Raw genomic sequence first — 21,797 nt, 5'->3', positions numbered from 1 at the left:
ATTGAAAACACTGTAATAAATAAAAATTAAACCTGGAAATATTTGCTCAGAAAACAATTTAAAGTTATAATATAACTTTTGGCTATCTATACTTCACTGGAGTAATTGTTTGTTGGACAACTTTTTACTTGGACTCCTTACATTTCAAAAATAGACTCGTTAGTTTTGTTTCATTGAACCTCATTTTTGTTATGTAGTACAGTTGGTATTTAAAAAAAAAAAAAAAAAAAATCTATATAATTTGCTAATTTGCTTCATCCAGACAACTATTTTCTTTGTGGTCATTTCTGCACAAACATACCAAAATAAATAGTTTTTCAAAATGATTCAAAGTAAAATTTGACGCTGTTGTCATTAGTTATAAAACTAATAAATTTAGGTCTAACGAAATTATATTCCAGAATTGTAGAAAAATGTTTCTTGTAGTGCAGTATAACGTTTAAAGCTTCAGTCCTTAACATTTTTTCCTGCATTACCTTTTCTTTTATACTTAAAATAGTTTTAAAATGGTACTTTTACACTTTTACTCAATTAAAAAGCTAACTTCTCCAAAAGTGTTTTTAAACAGTAGAATTCCTACTTCTGTTTGAGTAATAAACATTAGTACTCTTAACACCTCTGCTTACTGCAAATGCATAGCAAATTTTATTAATTCTAGTTGGTGAGAACTTGTTTATTCTAGAACTTTCTTTTCATACTTCTTCCTAATGATGTCCTACTTTATTTTGGCTTATCACATAAAATTCTGATATCATAAATTAAAGTTTGTGGCTGTAACTTAAAAAATATTAAAAAAAGTTTATTAGGTATGAGTAGCTTTGCAGAGCACGGTAACCAATAACAGTGGAAATATAGGTTATGTTCACAGTTTTACTCGTGACTTATTTTGGTTTCTTTTTTAGGAAACATACTGCTAAAGAAAATTGTTATAAGCACAAAAAGGTTTCAACCACAACACTGGTTGGAGTGAAACAAATTAAGTTATTTTTTCTAGTCTTCTTTTACCCAATTTTTACATTTCAGCAGAGACCACTTAAACTCCTGGCAGATGGAACAGCCTGACTTGAACAATCCTGGCTACACAGGAGCCTCTACCATGCTCCCTGTGTGTGTGAATTCTTCCAGCCCTGATGACTTTTCATCCTCCTGGGTAGTTGTCATCTTCTTCCAACGCTGCTCATGAAAAAAAAAATATTGAAGATTTTGGCAAGACCATGAAGAGTTTGTGTTTATCAGTCATATCAGATTAGATTTATCTAGATGAAAATACGTAATAGATAAAGATGGGATTACATCCATCAATTCAACAACAGCAACATCTGCTTCTCACAAAGTATTTTAAAGTTAGCATAATATGAGTTTTTAGAGTGCCAAAATTTTAACAAATTAATGAGATATCGATAACAGAGGAGGTACCTGTTTGATGCTGCCTTTGGTGGTTAAAAACATGTAGATCACATAGCCTGGGATGAGGATCATTGAGGACAGGGCCATACACCATCCAATCACTTGGCCCCACAATGGATACACATACTTCCCAAGCATTAGTGGGGTCATTTCAATTGCACTGAAGGTGAAGACTCCCTATAAATGACAAATATAATTTTATTTGTTTCTTTGAATATATCTTTTGGTCTTAATATTCTTGTCGTAGTATTATGTTCAAAGATTATGTGAGATGCTCTGATTTTAACCCATTTTAAACTTTTCTGATTATTTCTGAATTATATTTTTAAACCTGCAACTGAAGATTTCGTAACTATTTATTTGTATGATACAGCTGCAAATAAGTATTTGAACACCTGTCTATCAGCTTGAATTCTGACTCTTAGAGACCTGTTAGTCTGCCTTCAAAATGTTCATCTCCACTCCATTTATTCTCCTAGATTAGACTCACCTATTTGAGGTCATTAGCGTGGCACCTGTCCACCCCATACAATCAGTAAAAATCCAACTACTTAAATGGACAAGACCAAAGAGCCGTCCAAAGAAATTAGAGACAAAATTGTACACCTCCACAAGGCTGTAAAGGGCTACGGGGAAATTGCCATGCAGGTTGGTGAAAGAAGATGCATTGTTGGAGCAATCATTAGAAAATGGAAGAAGCTACTGTAGTAGCCATTCAAAATGTCCCCACTTTCCTTGATGGGCCATTGGCTGGTCCTAGGCAATTCCTTTTTTATTATCAATCTTTGTACTAAAATATTCTGTCATAATTTGTGGACATTAAGATCTAAAGAGAAGTGTTATCTCCTGGTCAAACCCTGTAATTCATTCAATGAATGGTGGAGTCAGATTAAAAAAATAGGCACGCACATGGGAAAGCCATTGGCTGGAAGTTGGAGGGTATTTTGCTGGCTGCAGGGAAATGAGTTGCCATTCGGCCAGCTTTTGACTGGGAAGGGCCATTTTGAAAGGCTGATACTGTAAACATGACTGTCAGTCTCCCTCGGACTGTGGCTCCATGTAAGATGAGAAAGGTGATGAGAAAGGTGAGAAATCGGCCCAAAACTACACAGGAGGAGTTCATCAATTACCTAAAAAGAGCTGGGACCACCCTTTCCAAGTTTACTATTGGCAATACACTAAGACACCATGGTTTGAAATAATGCATTGCACGTAAGGTTCCCCTGCTTAAACCAGCACATGTCAAGGCTTAAGTTTATCTTAAGTTTGCCAATGACCATTTGGAGGATCCTTGAGAGAAAGGGATGTGGTCAGATGAGACCAAAATAGAACTTTATGGTCATAATTCAACTAATAACCGTGTTTGCAGGAAGAAGAATGAGGAGTCCCATCCCAAGAATACCATCCCTACTGTAAAGTAGGGGGTAGTAGCATCATGGACTGGGGGTGTTTTGGGATGACCGGGGCCCTGTATTGTGAGATTATTGTGAACAACCTCTTTCCCTTAGTTCATTGAAGACGGCTCGAGGCTGGGTCTTCCAACATGACAATAACCCAATGCAAACAGCCAGAATAACCAAGAAGTGGCTCTGAAAGACAGGCACGTGCAGAGGGGGGGGCTAAGGGGGCTTGAGCACCTGCCCCTTTTGCTCCATGATCCCAATGTGCCCTTTTGGTCCCTTTTTTTTTTTTTTTTTTTTTTTTATTATAATTTATTATTTATTTGACACATGTACTGAAATTATTATTATTATCTTTTTTTTTTGGCAAGATAAACAATACAATAAGCCCTCCGATCACATTGTTACCTTTGACCTTTTGCCGGTGACGACGCACTTGCCTCTCGCACAGTCAGATAAGGGGGCTAACTGCGGAGCTAAAGGTAGCGAATATTCCACATTCCACTGTGGTCGCTGCTCATTTGGCCCTAAGCAAGATCAACCATGATCGGACGGATGGCTATGTCTTCAGTCTGCACCGCCTCTCCAATGTCAACCTTAATAGAGATGTAAGTGAAACCAAATGAGCCCCATGCATGATGCAGTATTGTTTGATCTAAAACACTGTTTACTCTGTGCTTTTAGTCTTTTACATTGAAAATTATGTTTTTTAATTCACAAAAAACTGTTCTGTAATGATTACAGAACAGTTTTTTTGTGAATTAAAAAACATAATTTTTGGTGAAAATACTGGAGTAGGCTTCCTACTTGTCAGACAACGGAAAACTTTGAACGTTGTATAATTTCTCTACTTTAGCAAAGAGTAGCGGTTTAAACGGAGGAAAGTATAGGACGCGGCGCGCCTTTCTCTGAAGAACTACTGAGCGGGAGGAGACAGCCAGGTGAGGAAAAGCTGTTCTTATCTATCGATTCAGTATTTTTATCATACAGACATTAGGCTATTGTTCTTGTGCTATGAGCTAGCTGCTAGCTAATGACTTTGCTAGCAAAGCAAGATAACCAAAAAGCTTCCCTGTGTCGTCAATGATAGTAGGACATTCTTCAGTATTACTTATGCAATAGGGGCACATCGCCCGTCAAAAACCTATCATCTCCATAATGGATATATGTCTGATTTTCTAATTTCCTTTGCTGCATGATGTACATTTCATTTATTCTAGCGTTAGGTAAATGTATCTTAAAGGAGAACTCATCCAGAACTACCATGATAGATATATGATAGATATAATGTATGAAGCTGGTGAAAACAAAACTGCGCAGCTTATGCAAGGAGGATCGGTTGTCAGACCTTCTTTTGTTGGCAATCGAGAAGGATGTGCCAATCATTCACAGTGAGGTTATTAACATTTTTAAAGACATGGCTAACAGAAAACTGCTGCTGTGAACAAAAGAGAACAAAAATAGCAAAAATGCTTAAAAGATGGGAATTTGTTTTTAAACAGTTAAATCACCATGACGGAAAATAAGTTTTTGAATCATAATATTGGATTTAGTTTGGGGGAAAAAGAAAGGCAAGAGACTGAAATAAATAAGACATTGACCTTCACTCAACACAGAAAAGATGAGACAATGAGGAAAAAAAGAAAAGAGAAACTGACAAGAAAAAACGAAGAGGAAAGATTGAAGAAAATGAATATATAGGTACTTACAAAATACACTAAGACACAAACAGAGTAGGCTTTTCTCATGGTGACATTCATTAATAAAATGTTTGTTTTGTTCTTTTTTTTCTGCAGTTCTAGTTAAAGTTTGATGCAGCAGCTCTGCTTTTCTGAATGGACCGTCTCCATCTCCACTGTCAGTACAGCAAACCAGGCAGACATTCTTTTTTATAGATTACAGTACACTAAAAGAATGCATTGTGCCCTTGTATGCATTTTTAACAGTTTAATTCTGTAAAGACAAAATATGTCTGGTGGTCCAGCTCTGATTTACATCTTTGGCTAAATTGCAGGTTTGAATATTGTAATACTTTCCTATAACAAAATAGACCTGCAGAAATAAATTACTAATAAAATATTTTACATATGCATAGTTCTATGTTCTATGTAGAGATTTCCCTTAGCTTTGATTGTATGTCTCACAATTTTGTAATTTATCATTGTTCATTAAACTCTGAAAGCTATGTGACTTTGTTAATATTCTGTCCTAAAATGCGATAAGATGTGCCCTTTTTTCTTTTTGAGCACCTGCCCCTTTAGTGGTCTCTGCACGGCCCTGCTGAAAGAAGCCTAGCCAGTCTCCTGACCTAAACCCAATAGAGGATTTTTTGAGGGAGCTAAAACTCAGTGTTTATCAGCAACAGCCCAGAAACCTGACTGCAGTGTGTGCAAACCTGGTGAAAAACTGCAGGAAACATTTGACCTCTGTAATTGCAAACAAAGGCTACTGTACCAAATGTTAACATTGTATTTTCTTTTTAGATTATGTCTCTCACAGTGGACGTGCACCTACGATGACAATTTCAGACCCTCCATGATTTCTAATTGGGAGAACTTGCAAAACAGCAGGGTGTTCAAATGCTTATTTTCCTCACTGTATGTGGCTTTGTGATAAATTTAGATAATATGAGACAAATGTCTAAAGTGGGGTTAAATTGTTTAAAAATGTCACATGTCAAATGTAAAATATTATGGGCTTCTTTTGTGATAGAGCTCTTCTTTTGAAAAACTAATGCTTTTAGCTTTTCAGACTACTTAAAACAATAGAACAATAGTATGCTTAAGATTTAACTCTATCAACTTTTTTTTCTAAACTTTTTTTTCATTTCTGTGAGCCCCTTCTAAATTCCTTTGTCACAACAAAGCCTGGTTGTTTTTGAATTGAAGAGAAAAAGATGGAGACAACGATATAATCCTTCCTTCATAAATTTGCTATCTCATTAGTAAAGTTTGGATTTGGTCTTTTTGAAGAAATAAATATATACAAATTAAGATGTTTATTGAGCAGATAAAAAATATTATGACCAATAATTATGCCCTTACCAGGCAGATCAGTGGTGTAAAGAAGAGCCAACAGAGCTTCCACCAGATACATGGCCGATAACCAATCATGTCCTCAATATTCTTGTAAAACCGTTCAGCTCCTGTCCCAAAAGAGGCAGTTAGCAAAGAAAAAATGGGTTGGTGAAAGTGGGAATGAGAATAGCATGCACCAGATAAAATCTTTTATTGTGAGACGAGACTTCTTATTTGTAAACTATACTGTCAGCATTTTTAAAAATGTAATTATTAACAAAAAACACAGAAATGTAAATTTATCCCTACCATAAAACCAGGATATGGAAACAGTTTCAAAGAAGACAAGGAAGAGAAGACACATCCCACTGGCAGAGTAGTAATCAAACATCTTGAAGACATACAGACCACCCTGAGACATTAAGGAAACACAGTCATAAAGAAGAAAAGCTGCAAATTATCAAGTAGTTTGTGCAAGTTTATTGGAGCCAACTTCATCCAATTCATCCAATTACACATATGCAATGTATGACTCATTTACACTCACCTTCAGTAAAATTATCACCACTGGTTAAAAAAAGATGAAGCCTTAAAATCAATTATTACATAGGGTCTTTGAAAACCCAGCTATTTCTCTAGCGGAGCTTTAAAGAATTGAAGATTATTGTTCTTAGTTTGCCTGCAAGCAAGTTTATGTGATGATCCTCATGTTTTAAATATGTGTGTTTCTGTTTTCATAATTTTTTCTGTTAGTTTATTCATTTCAGATTTATTCTTTATTTGATTCTTTTAGATCTCTGATAGACTTTTACCCTTGTTGGGATATTTTCTTTGCTTCATCTTCTGCCTCTCTGTAGCTACAGAGAAAGTGTGTAACTAATTTGTATATCAGACAATCAGGTTTACTATTATAAACACAGGTTGCCATTGCTTAGCGTTCATTGTTCATAAATATATGTATATATATGGCAGTGCACACATTAGATGATGCTTTGTTGCATCGACATCTTTGATTACGACAGCTAAAAGAGGACAAACTTGTAAGGCTTTTGGGTCTTATCTGTATATGCAGATATGTTATTGGTGGAGGAGGATAATAACTGGAGCAAAAGCAACCATAGGTCATGTTGCTTTGCATTTTCAGTTAAAGTATATCCATTCTCTTCCAAAAAAAAGAAAAAAGAAGAAAAGGGAGGATTAAGCAGAAGAAAATGAGAGGCCACATCAGTTTCAATTTTACCAGGTGGAGACAATTCATGAGGGATGCGGCTTGAAATTCAATAAAAAAGTCAAGTTTATTCTCATGTTAAAGGTATAGTGGAGGATGTTCCTTTTCCAGGTGGATCATCAAAATAAGTGGTCCTTCTAATTGTCAGTCCTTCTGGTGATATGTTTACGTAAGGCCGTCCTATGTGCTCATCCCCATTTTCACTCACCAGTGGTGAGTCTGACCTAGTGGAAAAATTGCAAATCTTCGTTTGGAAAGTAAGCTTGTATGAGCGATGCAGAGACTGAGAAGCATGAGGAGAAATGGGCTCCTGCACGCTCTTGCACGTATTTAATAGGCATTTCCTCTTGGGAGCGGGTACAGTGTTGTGCATGTAAATTTCTTTTAAAAAGTGGAGAGGGCCGTTTTTTTCAAAAATTTACGAGAATCCTCCTCTATACTTTTAAGTTAGAAACATGGCAGTCCAGCAACAACTACCGTAATGGACAAGCTCCATCAGTTACTTTTATTGACGGACTTCACACCTGCAGGCGAGCTACTTCTTTCAGATGGATTTTCTGAAAGAACATGTATTTCATCATTTATTTTTGTTGTTTTTCAAAGGTTATGGGAGTTAAACTCATTCCTGTAGTCCACAGTAACACCAGTTCTCATCGAGATTTAATCACTAGAGCCACAAGCATTTTCATTCTAAAAATATAAAATAAGAAGATAGAGTTATTTATCTTTCTGCACCTCATGAGACAATTGAATCGATGTTGACATTGTCACATTTATGACATTCCTCGACTTCTGTAATGGATATTGCACATTTAATAGCAAAGCAGAAGAGTACGCTGCCACTTTGTAATTCGCTTAGCATAGCATGGCATGGGTCTTTAATTTGTTCCCCTCCGGATCCTCCTTTTATCATGCATTTCTTTTTTACGTTACTCTCTCCCTGTGCTCTGAGTGTGACTCTGTTGTGTTCCTAATCCAATGTTCTCTGTTCCTCCTGTATATTCTACTTCCCTCTTAAAGAAAAACTCAACATTATACTCATCCATTATGTCTGTGCTTTGGTCCTTTGCATAATCACAAAGTTGTGATAGTTAAGCTAACTAGCAACTTTCTGAAATATAAATACACGCCTATTTTAGATAAACACCATGTTGTTTTGTCTCTTTCCTTTTGAACGGTGGTGGCTTTTTACTAAATCATATTCATACAACAGGGAATAGGGAATTCATGGATTACTAGTCAACCTAAAAAAGCCAACTTGTACGAAAATGTTTTATTCATAACTGTTTTTCAAAAAAACTTTTAAAAACGCCAACTTTTGTGGCACCGATGATCTTGTAACTTAGGGAATTTGCCCTTTGACTTAGTATACTCAAATAATTATTCTTTAAATCTCTGCTAGAGGTTCTGCTAGAATAAAAAGATTTTTTGGAAATGTTTTATACACCTTTACCAGGGTGACATTATTTTTTAAGGGCACTGCATGCTGTGTGAATTCTTTCCCCTGATGCCATTTTTAAAAATTTAAATCGCACCCACCTGAGTGATATTAGAGAATCCAATGATGAAGGAGATTAAACAAACAATAAGGATGAAGAGCTTCTTCCTCTTCCTCAACACTAGGGGATACTCATCCATTAGAGCTGTGATGAATCCTTCAACGGTGCAGAACTAACAAATTAAGTAATGAAAATGAATGAGTTGAGCATGCATGCCCTAAACCAGAGAAATAAGTTTCATAAAAACCTAATCAGTACTCAGTTTGTTTTCTTCAAAAAGTTGCAAGTAATGTCTTCATGTGTTTTGAAAAACAGCTAACAAATTTTCAGTGAGGATTTTAGAATGCCTCTTCTACATACTGCAGTTTTTGCTTTGCTAAGAACTTTGGAAAACAAAAAAAAAAAAAAAAAAAAGCATTGCTAAACCTCTTCAATAAACATTACTCCATCCAACACCTACATGTTAGTTTACCATATCACTTCTTGCTCTGAACCCACAGACTGGCCTTAATCTTAGATAATGTGCTGAACCTTAGATTCTCCTTTTAACATGAAAACATTAAAGTATAATATCCAGCCACCTTAGGCTGCTGTTGGATAATGCAGCATATGATCTGAAGTAATCCAGCATCTCTGTCTCTTGATAGCAAAATAAATATGAAAAGCAAAGTTTTGGGGTGAACTAGTCCAAATTTAGATTTAAATCCAACTGAAGTGATCATTGTGAATTGTCTGTTTAATCACAGGAAACTTTCATACTCATTACTAGTTACTTCAAACTCTTAATATACTGTATTATCTTGCAAAAAGTTGTTTGTTGGATTGCTAATTCTAGAAACCTTTTGTTCCCTCATTTCGATAAATAATAAGTTGTCAGTTGCTCTTTTTGCTTATCGGTTTGTGGTATTTAATGCTCTTTGGTCTGAAACAAAGTGTGACAAAAAAACAAGAAATCATTAAGGCGGCAGACATTTAGTCACGACAGAAAACTTTTCGTTCATGTTCTGCTTACTGTGAAATGAGTAGAGTTTTAAAGTCATTAATTTGGCTTTGAACATCTTTATTGATACTTTTTTCAATCATGTTTTTTTTATTCATCATGAGTTCATAGTTCATAAGCATTAATTATACCTAAACTACCAAGTTTAAAAAAATATATATTACTTCACAGAAAAGCTTATCACTACTTTGGGTCACACAACAAAGAAATCCAAATATTGCAAGCTCACCATAAAAAAACAAGATTTTTATTTGCTTACCTGGCTGTCCAAACCGAGCATCATGAGCATTGAAAAGAAAAGGATGGCCCAGAGGGAAGACATGGGAAGCTGGGTGACTGCCTGAGGATAGGCGAGAAATGCCAAACCTGGACCTGTAATAATATTTATATTGTTTGTTACCATGACAGGATTGTTAAAACCTAAAATTATTTACAATAATTTATAAAATGTGCAGTTATACTAGATCTCTAGATACCTTTTCCAATCTTTGCTGTAAAAAACGTATGAATGTACCTGATGCTGCTAGTTCCTGCACTGGTTTCTTTGTGATGTAGGACATGAATCCTACAATAGAGAAGATAACAAACCCAGCAAACATGCTAGTACAAGAGTTGATGAAGCATACTATGATGGAGTCCCTGAAGAGATAAATAAAGACAACTGATTAGAGGAAAAACTGGTTATTGGTTGTCAAAGAAGATATTCAAAGCTTAAACCTCATGTGCTCACTTGTACACATCATTGTGGTAAGTGTTGTAGCTTCCAAGTGCGATAAGTGAGCCCAAGCCCAGTCCATATGAAAAGAAGATCTGAGTTGCTGCATCCAACCACACCTGAAATGATGAAGGGGAACATCCACATGTACTCATGCAGTACATTGTTGTGGTTTCTGAGAAAATGTGAGCCTTTGGTTAATAGAAACTGTGTACCTCAGATCTAACGAGCTTATTGAAGTCTGGGGTGATGTAGAACAGAATGCCATCAATGGCTCCGGGAAGGGTGACTCCTCGGAAGAACAGGATGAACAGCATGAAGTACGGATAGGTGGCCGAAAAATAAACCACCTAAGAGAGAAATAGAAAAAGTATCTCATGTCTAAAATAGTTTTTCTTTGCCCAGGGACCTTTTAAATGTAACTTGCAGTTTTGAAGCATAATCATGATGTCTAATTGTTAATGCCCATTGAGATAAGGGCCTTGAGGGATCCATTTTCTAACTGCTATCAGACTCCTCCAATTAAAAGCCAATTATCACAAGTTGTGAAGATGTAAATGTGTTTCTGCTGAGATACCTTGCTTCAACTCTGGGTAATTTAAATTTGCAGACAGCAGACGGGATGTTTTCTTTTTCTTTTTTTTTTTTTTTTTTTTTGCTTGTCTAATTTTTATATTTAAATCCTTAAACCATATGGACATAGGACTCCAGTAAAACATTCCAGATTCAGTGTGATGTTAGAGAATGTATTGGATATTATAAATGTATGTTTTGTTGACACATTTCAACGTGTTAACCAAGTTGGGTTATCTGTGCTCCATTAAAACACACAACTGTCTATATCTTGATGATCTTTAATTGTTACTTAAATATTGCTTCTTTTTGTTTTTAGTAAAGGTATCTCTAATTTGATCTTATGCCAAATACAGTAATAATAATAAATCTATTCTATTTTGCAGCAGATACTGATGGAGCCATGAAGGGCAAAGATCACAATATGTTTTAGGTCAAAGGGGATTTTTCTGCTTAATACTCTTCCCACAAACATATTTTTTCCAGTTGCCATCTTATTTTAGGTCCAAAAACACTGTCCTTAACTATAGGCCTTCAGTGCTTAAGGTGTTTTTCATATTCACAATAAAAACAATGAACCATTCTTGAAATAATTCTGGTTGGTCCACAAGTAGTGGTAAGATCTTTATCTGTTTCAAGCTTTCTGCCTTCATGAACTGAGTTCCAATGTTTTGTAACTATTTCTGAACAGCTAACATCACCGGCTAGCTTTTAGTCAAGTTCATGTCAGAAATTTTGTATTGATCCAGATAAATTTTGTCATTGGTTGGTAGGGCCCTTGGTACCCTGCGACCCCTCAGTAGCGATATCTGACTACCTAACAATGTCCCACATATCGCATTAATATCTACATGTATAAAAACTAATATGTATAAGAAGATAAATAAAACTGATATACTGTTGGAAGATAATGAGACAGTGCTTCTGCTCCAGTGCTCTTGGAGTGGAACACAAGATGCACCCTGAGTGCACTTTTATTTGTGTCTCACTATATTAGTGGATAAACATAAAATAAAAAAATAAAATAAAAATGAACATGGCCTATCTAGCAGGGAAGGGACTCCGAGGGGCGCCCTTTTTCGGTGCCCAGTGTCCATTCTGGCAAATGGAACCTGCCTTTAGGAGTCTTGGCTTGCTGAGATAACATTAAAACGATTATCATTATTATTATTTTTAGTGCTATTACCGCTGTACCATCAGAGAGGATAAAAATAACAACACTGAATTGATAAAGAAAACAGATTTTTATGAGACAGTCTAACCTTTCCCGTCCACTCTACTCCTTTCCAGATTGAGAAGTAGACAAGAACCCAAGCCAGGGCCAAGGTGCCCACCAAAGGCCAGCGCAGCTCTCCTGGCTCCTCCAGACCATTAGTAAGCTGGTGCATGTTACGTCTGCAGATACACAGTTAAATACTGAATATAATATTTTTATTATTTACTGTATGTGTGTTGGGTGACACGCAGGCCTGCTTCCTACTGACTTACTCCCAGAACTCTGTGACAGCGCTGGTCAAGTTGGTGGTGTCTGTCAGGCTGTAATTGGAGAAGCAGTTTTCGGTGTTCCAGGGATTATCACAGCTCTGCCATGGCAGCTCCTGAACAAGAAAGTTTAATCAGACTCCATTCAATGAACCATGAATGACAATTGAGTGAAACTCATGTTAGGTCTAAAAGTTGTGGAATTTTCTAGAAACATTTTGTCCTGATTAATTATACCTGTATACATTCATACATTTTTTAATATTAGATAGCACAGTCAAAGGCCGTTCTAAACAAATCCTTTTTTTTGTTTTTATTTCAATTTAAGAGTTTCCGTACTTTTACAGTTTTCTGGGAATTTATTCTAGATTAATGGAGTATAAGGACTAAAAGCTGTTTCTCCATGTATGTTTCTGGCCTGCGAGGTCTGGGCAGATGATATACTGACAACAATTCTGTAATTTATTTAGTATTGACAAGAAAAACTGTTTTGCTTTTCCTCTTCACTGAGACCCACTACAGATAAGAGGCCCACAATGTTAAACGGTGATCTTCTTGGAGCAACCTTAGACTGAGGTCCAGCATTACCAAGGAGGTGATAAAATACTAAGGAGGTTAAGATTACACTAAAGTCTGCTTTAAAGGAATGCTGCTGAATTTGTTTTTTTACTTATGCGTTTTAACTTAGGTCTGTGTATCATAATTGCATAACTCTATTCTGTCCTCTTGACTGTTAGCAGAAACCTGTCATGAAGAAAGAAAAAAAAAATACAATACATAAAAGAAATATAGCCTGCCTGGTGAGATTGGGTGTAAACATACATACCGAACTGAAGGAGTTGAATAAGTAGTAGAGAGCCCAGGCAATTATGATTATGTAGTAGATATTTAGCCAGAATGACAATACAACAGCAGCCAAACCAACACCTAAGGAGAAAGAATAAACCAAAAATTAATTGCATGACAATACAATTACAATCCAGCCGCAGACCCAAAACAGAAAAGGGGGCACTGTATGAAAAAATAAAGTGTATATATACATGTATACCTTTTGCCACATTTCCAGCTTAAAACATAGATATGAAAGATATAAAATTATAAAGTTTTGTGAAGAATCAATAATAAGAAGGACACAAACGTGAAGTGGAACTAAAATCATTTACTTTTTCAAACTTTTGTAACCGCTGAAAAAACTGTAGACTGAGGCCTGATTCACGTGCTCTGTTATAGTCTCAAAGGTCTCTTTAAACCGCAGAGAGCATCATAAAGAACAAGAAAAACACCAGGAAGATCTGAGATAGTGTTGTGGAGAAGTTTAAAGTGGGATTTGGACACAAAAAGTTTTCCCAAGCTTTAAATGTCCCAAGGAGCACTGTCCAGGAGATAATATCAAATGAAAGGAGTATGATACCACGGCAAATCTAAACAGACCCAGCTGTTTCTATAAATTTTCATCTGAAACCAGGAAAGATGCAGCCAAGAGGCCCATGATCAACTGCAGAACAGCTCTGTATGATGAACTGCAGAGATCTACAGCTGAGGTGAGAGACTCTGTCCGTAGGACAACAATCAGTCTTATACTGCACAAAACTGGCCTTTATGGCAGAAAGGCATCTCTGAAAGACATCCATAAAAAGTCTAATTTAAAGTTTTCCACAAGCCATCAGGAAGACAATGCAAATGTAGAAGAATGTTTTCTGGTCTGATGAAACCAAAATCAAAAATTTTGGCAATAATGTAAAACCTTATATTTGGCGTAAAAGCCACACAGCTCATCACCCTGAACACACCATCCCCACTGTCAAACATGGTGGTTTGGGTCTGCTTTTCTCCACAGGGATAGGGACATCATCTCCTCATGTTGATTCAGTCTTACATAACACAGTAAATACAAAGTGTTTGTTTGCATCCACTTATGTTGTCATACCAGTTATCATAGAATGGCTTCAGATTCAGCCTCCTACCTCCCAGTAGGCGCAGTAAGTTGGTATAACTGAATTAATCCTAATTCTAACCCTAAGGTAAACCCTTAGGGTTAGAATTAATTGGCAGTCCCATATTAAACACTAAAAACTAATAAATCTTATATTTTGTCAACTGAGCTGTAGAATCCTGTCCCTATAGATATTTAATCCTCTGAGAATTAAAGCAGATCATTCTTTAATAATATCCTTTTGAAAAGAACATGCAACATTTGTTTTAAAATGTAATGGGTCAGACCTAACGGACCTAGAGCAGTATTTGTTTTTTACTGCATACACAAAATTACCACAAAAACTCCTGAATAAATCAGGAAATTATACTATGTGATTGGCTCTAAGGAGAGCGTAGACAAACACTTATTGAACAAAACTGGCTTCCGATCAGGTTAGCTCTAGGATTAATGTTGCTACGGCAACAGAAGCAGAGGTTGAAGAAACTCTTTGTGAAATGAAAAACTCAGATTTCACCTTATTTCCGGTTTAGAAAACTTAGTTTTAAGTAAACTTGCTTTGTCAAACAGACCCATACCTAGTTTTACTGTTTAAAAATATTTCATTACATATTTTAAAATGTATGGATTACCTTTCATCATAGGAATAAGTCTCCACACCCCTAGCCCACCTACTGAGGTGAACTGTCCCAGCGATGTCTCTAGGAAGAAGAGCGGTATCCCAGCAAACACCAGGGTCATAAAGTATGGAATTAGGAAGGCACCTGAAGAACAAGCAAAACAGATACTAATATACAGCCTGTTAGTAATATTTACAGCAATAAAGAAACTGTCTTTTTTATATATCACAGTTCAAAAGCCAGAGAAATTAAAAATTGCTTTGGTAGGCATAACAGATTAGGTTTGACATGCTTATTGAGCCTTGCATTGTTAATTTTTACACTAAATTATAGGTTTGATTTAATTACTAAAGTAGATTATTCACGAGGCACATTTCCAATTCAACTTGCTGCTGGGAACATTGTAATCTTATAGTAAGAAGAAAACGCATTTTTAAGCACCTAATCTAAATTAAATGTAAGTTAACAGAGAAATGACAATCAGATTTTCTTCAAATCGGTAGAAATGAGTCGCTGTAGTTTGATGGGAAATGTTTTTACTGTGGTTTGGAATGAAGTATTTCACAATCATTACTTCAAAATTTCAAGTCTTTAGCCTTTCTGTCAAAGGAACTTGTCTTAAAGTTACAGGCAAAAGTCTTTTTTATATAAAAATTTGGATCCGTGGTCTCATTCTTGCAGTTTTAACTTACCTCCACCATTTTTGCCACACAAATAAGGAAACCTCCAGACATTTCCCAATCCAATGGCATATCCAACACATGACAGCAGGAAGTCAAACTTCCCCTTCCAGCCTCCCCTGTCGGGTGGAACCTCCTTTTCCTTCTTCTGTTCTGTAGGGGGGCCTGTGGAGTCCAGGTCCTCAGAAGGGACAGCTTGTTTGACCTCTGATGGGGAGCTTAAGTCCACTGTACTCTGCCCGGTCTTCCCCATCGTGGGACCGCCCTGGTCCAGAAAAGCCTGTTGTCCTGACAACCAGAAATCAAGCAACTTGGTGTCGTTGGACTGAGGATGTTACTCTTGGTCCGGATCTGGACTGGATCTCAAAATGATGTGCTAACGTAAGATGTGCTGGAAATATAGGTAAGAAGATGTAGCATTAGGTGTAGTATACATTGTTTTATAGTTTCATTTTTGGATAATCTTACATTTATAAGAACTGCATTAAATTGAGACAACTTGAGAAGTCTTTCAAAATGTTTTAATGTAATGAAATGCTGGAATTCTCTACAAATTTATCTCATAACTAAATGTAACGTTGAAGGAAAAATGTTTAAGGCTTTTTTTTTAGCAAAAGCTTTTACAGGTCTTTTCTAAATAGTTTTGCATTTCTGAAAACTGAATTTTCACAATACTTCTTTTTATAAATTGCCCCAAAATTTGTTAGATTGCACAGAAAATGTGGAACTCGATTTACATGTCTTTCCACATCTTAATCTGTGAGTTATTGTCCTCAAGGAAGGTGAACTGATTATGATGTCTTAGGTGGTTTGTAGCCTCTTTCGAGATCGACTAGTACTAGCTCCATCCATCGAGCATTATCTCTGATCTTCTCTATTCCTTTTTGAGAACAGTATCCCCACTACAAGTACTGTAATGTTTCACTGTAAGGATGGTCTAGTCAGGATTATAAGCCAAGTTATCTCCTCACAGGTCAAAAAGTAAGATTGTTATACTTTGTAAATCCTTTTTATATGATAACCTCTTAACATCCACCTCATTTTGGGGAATCACCTATTTTGCATACCCCTAATGGAAAATCAAATAACTTAGGAACTGTAAGCACAAATTACATGTGTGATGCATTATTTGAAAGCAACCTTCCAGTTTCCGAATATATAAATGGAAATTGGGTGAGTAAAACACAGCCCAAGCTGCATCAGTTACAACATGACTCAAAGTTGTTTTTTTTAATCCTCGAAAATAATAGGTCTTTTTTGTACAGCAGTAATAAAGACTTGCTTGCTTGTGTGGCTGCTGTGTCATGTTTACATTTTGACATGCTGCTATATCTGTGCTAATTGTGCTTTGGTGCTTGCTATGTCCATAAAATTAACTTGGTGGTTAAATTGTGGAGAATTGTGGAAGTTTTCCAACAATGTCTAACACTTCTATATTGGTATACATTTTACCTGTGTAATTTTCATGCATTCTGAGTCATTAAATGTAAATGCTTTAACTGTTTTCCAGAGATGGCATGTGAACAATTTAAAAGTGGATTCTATAGACCTTCCAAGACCACATTTGTGAAGTTAATAACCAGAAGTGGTGCAAGACTAAGAATTTTTCCACCTGAGCAAAGGATGTTTGCAGCTCTCCCAGAATTACTAGACAAACCTGGCAGCTAAAAAGAAACTCTAACCCTTAAAAAGTAAACGCCAATATCAAAGCATAAATGACCACAGAAAAAAATTGGTACATGCAACCAAAGTGAAAGAGGAATGGTCAAGTTTTTGAGCATGAGTAAAAGGGGTTTAAGTCAGGATAATAATAAAATACAGTACATTTGATTTGACTAAATAGTTTAAGCACTTAAAAAAAGGCTTTGTTAACTAATAGGTTAGAAAAACACTTAAAAACTTTTAAAAGAATCAAATACTATAGGTTCTTGCACATATATAGAGTATATCTATATCTATATTAGGTCTTTATTGGGCTGCATCCCAAATAACAGCATTATAAAAAAAAACTGCTGAAAAGTTCAAGTTATGCTAAAAGTAGCAAATAGCTTAATGAAAGCCATCCTTCCCCACACATTACTATACATCTTTATCTTATCTAATTACCATATCCTCTTCTTTTTTAGTTGCTTCTATTATTGTTTTATTACAAAAAACAGGATCCATATTTTTAAAATCACCAGCACATCCTATTAGTTTAGTAAAAAAAGTCTTTATTTCTTTTTTAATAATGCATTCTTACTCATTTTTACTGTTTTTTTCTTGATTTTCTGAAATATAATCCCACATTTCACAATCAGCAGCCCGATACTTGTAGTAACTGCTCCTCATGTTTGCAAATATTGACTGACCTTGCTCAGAATGCTTTAAACTCATGATGTTAACTATGGATCATTCTCTGAATTGTACTTCTGCAATAGGACAATCTGTACTAAACTATAATTATAATATTTCAACCATATAATTACAAAAACTCTATAAAAAAACAGATAAAGTTCATAACATAATTAGATTAAACTCTTCTCTTGTTACCCCAGATAGGATCACTTATTTCGATTCACTACTTTCCAGAATGTTCCATCACATACATCTAAAAGTGAATTATCAAGAGGTGGGGGGGCCCCCTGGACAAGTACATGCACAAGGAAATAATCAAAACTATGCAGAGTTTTCGTTGGTATTGTATGCAGTCTGCTAAAAATGTTAAAAGTGGGAAACAAAAAATGGTAGTAAGCTTCTGAATTCACAGATGCTTACAATCAATATCAATTGATGATTTTCATTGTGCAGTGCATGCGAAAAATAATTTTAACTAAATTTTAAATATGTGAATTTACCACTTATTTAAACAAATATACTAATTTTGAAAAGGCTGAATAGTTCGTATACTATTATAAACTTCCATAGATATATTTTTAGTATTACAAGCCTTCAGCGATGTCAATAAAATCAGTCATTAGAAAACAGTAATGTATATTTGGAACCATGCATTCAATAAATGTATGTAAAAATAAAAGATAAAAATAAATGTCACTGTTTGGAAAAACTGCTATTTTCTCATGCAAAAGGGGAATCATCTCCAGTTGGGCATTCTAAAACTGTATAATTAGATGATTAATTTCGATTCAGGTTAAAAAAAAAATTTACTTACTACCTTTATTCACCTTTAAAGTCAGATGTTTGTGAGGGTATTAATGTACAAACGTTTTGCCCAATAGATAAATTTGTGAACTCACCTTCGGGAAAAACCTTGTAAATATGAGCATGCAGAGGGTAGCATAGAGGTATATCTACCGCTTAGTTCCCAGCTCCTTAGTCAAGTCTTTCGTTTTAGTACTTCACACCAGATCCTGCATTATCACTAATCATCAATTCAAAAATCCAAAGGAAAACATAAAAAGATTCCCATCAATCCGAAAGGCCTTGATAATTTAACAACATATCTGGCAGCCTGTTTTAAATTTTGAAACTCTCTCATGTATGCAGTCATTTGGAGGTGGAAGATCGTGCGGCTTGTATCGAACATTTAGCACAGTTCGACCCATACACTTTGATTACAGCTCCGGTATGACTGGTGAAGCCCTGCGGCCTGAGGGGTGCTGGGCGGGGGGAATACTGTACGTCAATTGGTCAACTCTGGTGGGGAACTCTTGCAGCCATGGTGCAAACTGAGTTTCTGCATTGTACAATAGTGTTTGCTGCAGTCAGCTCTTGCCATGTTACCATGGTGTCTTTTTTGCACAGAAGGATCTGATGGATGAAAGACCTCATGGAGTTTGGAAAAATGAAACTAACAGTGGGAGCTGGCAGAGGCAGTGGATATGTATGAGCTCAAATGAGGTCATGGTATCAGACTGGTAAATATGACTTGAATGGCCAGACACAACAAATATATACAAGTTTATTGACAATAAAAATGTAATCTGAATTTTTCAAGATTTAGCATTGTTTTGGCATTTGAAAAAAAAATATTGTAATATTGAATGAGTCACTGTGGCCCCAGTTTTAATAAAAAAAGCTGGTTTTAATTTAAAAAAACAAAATTTCTGTCAGCACTTATTTCAATACATACAGTAACACCAACATGCATTTATTCAAAGTCACAGAATAATTGAATTACTGTTGCAAAATAATGTTCCTTGAAAAAGAAAGCATCCATAAATGTTAAATCACTGTAATATTACAAAACCTCAGTTTATTTTATTAACATGTGTGAAAGATTAACAAAATCCAGTGTATATTTTAAAAAGTTGTGCATTTTATAAAGTGGAAGGGAAAGTTGCTGGAAGATCCCAGTTGGATTGCCGTATTTGTAGCATCAACTCTCCTTGAGTTTTATACTATAACCAGGTGATTTGGTTTAAAGGGGAATGTACAGTTTAATTTTTCCACCACACATAAAGGCCAAAAAGTTTATGTTTGGTCTTGTCTCATCAGAGCACCTTCCTCACCATATTTGATGATTTCCCATCATTTAGCAAACTGTTTTGAGACATCTAATGCTTTCTGAAACATTATTGAAATTCAGCTGTGTATCTCTGCAGCTTCCACAGATTTACTACAGCAAATGCAATAGGTTATTTGCAGAGTACATTTGTACTCAGCAAATAGCACAACTACAGTTTTCACTTCAATTTAGGGGTGATGAGCTTGTTTGGTTCAAGATGGGGGTGTTGGTGGCAGTGATTAATAAATGCACAGGGCACAGCAAAGCCAAAGGCCTGTTAGCTCCTTTAGGTGGATTGCAGTGTCTTGGTTAGTTTGCCCATGTGCCATTCACGAAGCCTAGGCAAAAGTTCAACTGAATAAACTGAATCACTTACCCCATCAAATCAGAGGATTGTCCATCTAAAAAGCAACCTAATCAAACCACACCTCCACAAAGTCCAATCAGCTATTACTGATTCCCCCTGGTCACGGAAGCTTCCCAAATTGCCAAGTCATCTCTTCCTGCAACCTCATAGACAGATGTCCTACCCCTCCCCATTCCCCCTCCACCCCATCATTCAGGCTCGCTAACTTCCACCCTGGGTGAACTTTAGTAAGATGTACCCTGTCATGTCATTTTTAATAAATGTTTATACAGTCATAATCTTGGCGCTGCCCAGTTTCTCATCACTGCCCATCTAATCCACCTGCTCCTGCATCTATTTAAGCTGCTTTGTCCCAGACATCAGTGTAAGATTATTGTTGAGCCTTTGGTGTGAGAGTTTTCTAGGATAACTAATTGTGTTCTGGTTGCATGATCCTGACCCATTTTTCTTTTTGATCTCTTTGCCTGACCTGTCTGCGGACACCTGCTGGATTCTTCTTATGGTCTGAAACTTAATAAATACTAAGTGGCTGATTGCAGCTGCTTCAGATGTTATTATGGCCATTATTAGCGATTATGAGTCCTATAGAATGGCTTCAGATTGTGCCTCCTACCTAACAGTGGTCTCAGTGGGTTGTTATCACTGAATGAATCCTAATCCTAACCCTAAAATAATTCCTGTTTTGCTGCAGAATTAATTTATCAATTTATTGTATTTGGAAGATTATTTTACTACTACTGTAAAAAATTATTTTTATATATATATATATATATATATATATATATATATATATATATATATATATATATGTGTGTGTATGTGTGTGTGTGTGTGTGTGTGTGTGTGTGTGTGTGTGTGTGTGTGTGTGTGTGTGTGTGTGTGTGTGTGTGTGTGTGTGTGTGTGTGTGCGTATGTTGCTCATATTAAACAAACCGAAAACAAATAAATCTCATATCCTTTCAACAACCCTCTCTATAAATATTTTACTCCATGTGAATTACAGCCAATCATTCTTTAATAGGATCCTCCTCAAAAGGACATGCAATGTTTGTTTATAAAACCTAATGTATCTAATACACCTAGTGATTTTTTTTAATATCTTTTTTGATGTGCACAAAACTGCGACAAGAACTCCTGACTTAATCAGGAAACAAAACAACTGATTGGCTCCAAGGAAAGCAGAGACAAAGGACACTGAGTTTATTGAACAAAACCTGCTCCCAACCAGGTTAGCTTCAGGGAAAGGGTTACTATAGCAACAGAAACAGAGGTTGACGAAACTCTTTTTGCAAATGGAAAACTCAGAGTCTTTCTGATTTTATATCTAAAAAACAGGGTTTTCAGTAAACCTGTCTTCTGACATTTGCCCCTGCAAGCCTGATTCTAAAGGTGGGGTACATGATTGACAGCATCTTATTGTTTATAGGTT

At 35.9% G+C, this 21,797-nt stretch overlaps 1 protein-coding gene across 1 annotated transcript; it reads right to left on the bottom strand.

Annotated features, from left to right (window-relative positions):
* Window positions 1-526: 526 nt before the first annotated feature.
* slc6a1l (solute carrier family 6 member 1, like) lies at window positions 527-19,108 on the bottom strand. The gene is made up of 15 exons (XM_038288418.1): window positions 18,849-19,108; window positions 15,567-15,945; window positions 14,887-15,018; window positions 13,148-13,248; window positions 12,328-12,437; window positions 12,102-12,234; window positions 10,482-10,616; window positions 10,282-10,385; window positions 10,066-10,190; window positions 9,811-9,923; window positions 8,592-8,723; window positions 6,134-6,236; window positions 5,852-5,952; window positions 1,417-1,584; window positions 527-1,173 (listed from the first exon to the last, which is right to left on the bottom strand). The coding sequence occupies exons 2-15, from the start codon at window positions 15,805-15,807 to the stop codon at window positions 1,078-1,080; spliced, it is 1,794 nt and encodes a 597-aa protein (XP_038144346.1). The 5' UTR covers window positions 15,808-15,945; window positions 18,849-19,108; the 3' UTR covers window positions 527-1,077.
* Between the last annotated feature and the right edge of the window lie 2,689 nt (window positions 19,109-21,797).

Source organism: Cyprinodon tularosa, unplaced genomic scaffold (assembly GCF_016077235.1).
Source record: "Cyprinodon tularosa strain WSP-4 unplaced genomic scaffold, ASM1607723v1 ctg255, whole genome shotgun sequence".
Taxonomy (NCBI): domain Eukaryota; kingdom Metazoa; phylum Chordata; class Actinopteri; order Cyprinodontiformes; family Cyprinodontidae; genus Cyprinodon; species Cyprinodon tularosa.
Note: the sequence above shows the minus strand (reverse complement) of the source record. Positions and strands in the feature narration are given on the sequence as shown.

Excerpts from the sequence above, each read along its gene's own strand:
- slc6a1l (XM_038288418.1), bottom strand. The coding sequence starts at position 15,807 with ATGGGGAAGACCGGGCAGAGTACAGTGGACTTAAGCTCCCCATCAGAG. Across the intron at positions 10,386-10,481 it reads ATAAGCTCGTTAGATCTGAG|GTGTGGTTGGATGCAGCAAC; the intron begins GTACACAGTTTC and ends TCATCATTTCAG. Across the intron at positions 10,191-10,281 it reads TACCACAATGATGTGTACAA|GGACTCCATCATAGTATGCT; the intron begins GTGAGCACATGA and ends TTATCTCTTCAG.